This window comes from Plasmodium gaboni (genome assembly GCF_001602025.1).
Source record: "Plasmodium gaboni strain SY75 chromosome Unknown, whole genome shotgun sequence".
NCBI classification, from domain to species: Eukaryota; Apicomplexa; class Aconoidasida; order Haemosporida; family Plasmodiidae; genus Plasmodium; species Plasmodium gaboni.
The window spans coordinates 1-3133 of NW_017385466.1; the positions used below are offsets into that span (position 1 = coordinate 1).

Consider the following 3133-nt stretch of genomic DNA (forward strand, 5'->3'; position numbering starts at 1 on the left):
TAATAATAATAATATATATATATATATATATATATGAAAAATAAAATAAAAAAAAATATATTATTTTATCTTTAATATTTATATGTTCATTTCATTTTTTAAAAATATTTTTCAACTTTTAGTAAAATAATTATGTATAGAATAATACTTTATTTAGGATATTTTATGGATTATTTTTTAAAATTAGGAATAATAAAAATCATAGGTTCATTCAAATAATAAAATCTGTACATATATATATATATATATTTTTAAATAAAAAATTACTATTATATGAACAAAAGTTATGAATTAAAAATTATTAGAAAAATATAAGAAAGGAAAAATATATATTTATATCCTTTTGGGAATAAATTAAACCATGAATTTTGTTCTTATATATATAAAATATATTCTATAATGACATACAAATGAAAGTAATAGTAATAACACTATGGAAAAAAATGAGAAAAAAGAAAAATAATTTTAAACTTCAGTAATAAAAAAATATATTTTATTTTATATATAAATAAATATATTATTTATGAATATTAATATTTTAATAAAATGGTTATAAAATTAATTAAATCTATTATTATTATATTAATAAATTATATTTATATAAGGAATATAAATATATATATATTAATAAAAAATAAAATTTATTATATATATATATATATAATATATATTATATTAATAACCATAGAATAATTTATTATGTGCATGTTCTTTTTTTTTTTTTTTTTTTTTTTAAGGTTAATATGTATTAATAGATTCAATCTAAATAAATAAAACAAAATAGAATTTTTTATATTAAGTTATAATATATTTTTTATAAAAAAAATAGAAAAAAAACATTTTTTTTTTAGTAAGTAAATATAGATAATATATAATAAATATATTAATTTTTTTAATTAAAGAATTTAATTTTAATTTTTATAAATACTATATTATAAATATAGTGTTATATATAAAAATATTATGTGAATGTTTAATATATTTTTTTTTTTTTGTTATCCTTTTTTAGTATATATTTCTTATGGTAAATCCATATTACCGTAAAATTGTTTTTATAGTCATATTATATATATTTATAATAATAATAATTACATTGCTCATATAGAAATAATTCCTTTTATGATATATATATATATATATTTTTTTATCTCATTAATATTAGCCTAATTATTATTTTTAAATGGGTATAATTTTTAATATTTATTTTTTTTTTATTTACTTAATTTATGTAAGAGCATATTTTTGTCAAAATACTAGTGAATATAATGGATACTCTGAAATATGTGAAAAAGCAGCAAATGGGAATGAATCTAGCGTATATTGTATGAAAAATCATAGGATAGAAAGTTCAAAATATGTTTATAAACATATGATGAGGATGATTTTTGAAAAACATACCTTAAATAATAATAAAGTAGCATTTATAGAACATGAATGCGGTGAACCTCAAAATTATCTGACATATGGTGAATTTTTAAGAAAGGTATCATCCTTTAGTAATTCTTTAAATAAATGTGAAATAATTAATATTCCAGAAAAAATATATAACGAAGAAATGAATAGTGGTAAATTTAAGCTATTAGGTTTATATGGTAGTAATTCTATAAATTGGCTTGTTACTGATTTTGGTGCTATGCTTAGTGGTGTTACTACCTTAGTGATGCATTCAAAATTTAGTATAGATGTAATTGTAGATATATTAAATGAAACAAAATTAGAATGGTTATGTTTAGATTTAGAATTGGTTGAAGGTTTATTAACACGTATCAATGAATTGCCACACTTGAAAAATATTATAATTTTAGATAGTGTAGCTAAGCATAGTATAATAAATTCAATTAATGAAAATGGGGAAAAAAAATGTAATTTAAAAAATAATGGACATTCAAATAATATAAATAATAATGAAAGAAGTGAATTATCGAAAAGGGTGGGAGATGTAAATTTAAGTCCTATACAATATGATAAAGAGAAATTAGAAAAGTTTAAAGCTTTAAAAGAAAAATTTCATCATTGTGTAGAAAAAATATTACTACTTGATGATATAATAAATAGTGAAAATACAAATTTTAAAATTAAAAATGAAGATCCTAATTTTGTTACTTCCATTGTGTATACATCTGGATCGTCTGGAAAGCCAAAGGGTGCTATGTTGAGCAATAAAAATTTATATAATCAAATATATTCTTTATGTAATCATAGTGTAAGAAAAACATATAATCTTCAATATCATTTATCTTATTTACCAATATCACATGTATTTGAAAGAACAATTGCGTATAGTATCATATTACTTGGTGGAACAGTACATATATGGAGTAAAAATCTGAATTATTTTTCCAAAGATATATATAATTCAAAGAGTTCTATAATGACAGGAGTACCTAAAGTTTTTAGTAGAATATATACGAATATTATAAGTGAAATTAATAATTTATCTCCTATTAAAAGAAGAATTATAAAAAAGATTATATCTCTACGTAAATGTAATAAAAATGTATGCTTAGGTAATTTTCTTGATAATGTTTTTAATGTGTCGAGAAAAATAAAAGAGAAAGTTAACCCCAACTTACAAATTATATTAAATGGTGGTGGGAAATTATCACCAGATGTTGCCAATGAATTATGTACTTTATTAAATATAAAATATTGTCAAGGTTATGGTTTAACCGAAACATGTGGTGCTATTTTTGGTAAGCATGTAGAAGATTCAAATTTTGAATGTATAGGAGGACCCACTTCTCCAAATACAAAATATAAAGTAAGATCATGGGAAACATATAAAGCAACAGATACATTGCCAAAAGGAGAATTATTAGTTAAGAGTGATTCTATATTTAAAGGATATTTTTTAGAAAAGGAAGATACCAAAAAGGCTTTTACTAAAGATGGCTATTTTATAACAGGAGATGTGGTTCAAATTAATAAAAATGGATCTTTATTATTTTTAGATAGATCAAAGGGTTTGGTTAAATTATCTCAAGGTGAATACATAGAAACGGATTTATTGAATAATTTATATTCACAAATTTGTTTTATAAATAATTGCGTTGTTTATGCAGATGATTCAATGGATGGTCCACTAGCAATTATATCTATAGATAAATGTTTATTTTTTAAATCATTAAAAGAT

General features: G+C 19.3%; 1 protein-coding gene across 1 annotated transcript; it reads left to right on the top strand.

Moving 5' to 3' along the window:
* Positions 1 to 1180: 1180 nt before the first annotated feature.
* PGSY75_0027900 (acyl-CoA synthetase) lies at positions 1181 to 3133 on the top strand (the record flags this gene model as incomplete). The annotated part of the gene is made up of 1 exon (XM_018783420.1): positions 1181 to 3133. A coding segment is annotated over one exon (1953 nt), but the record flags the coding sequence as incomplete, so codon positions are not given.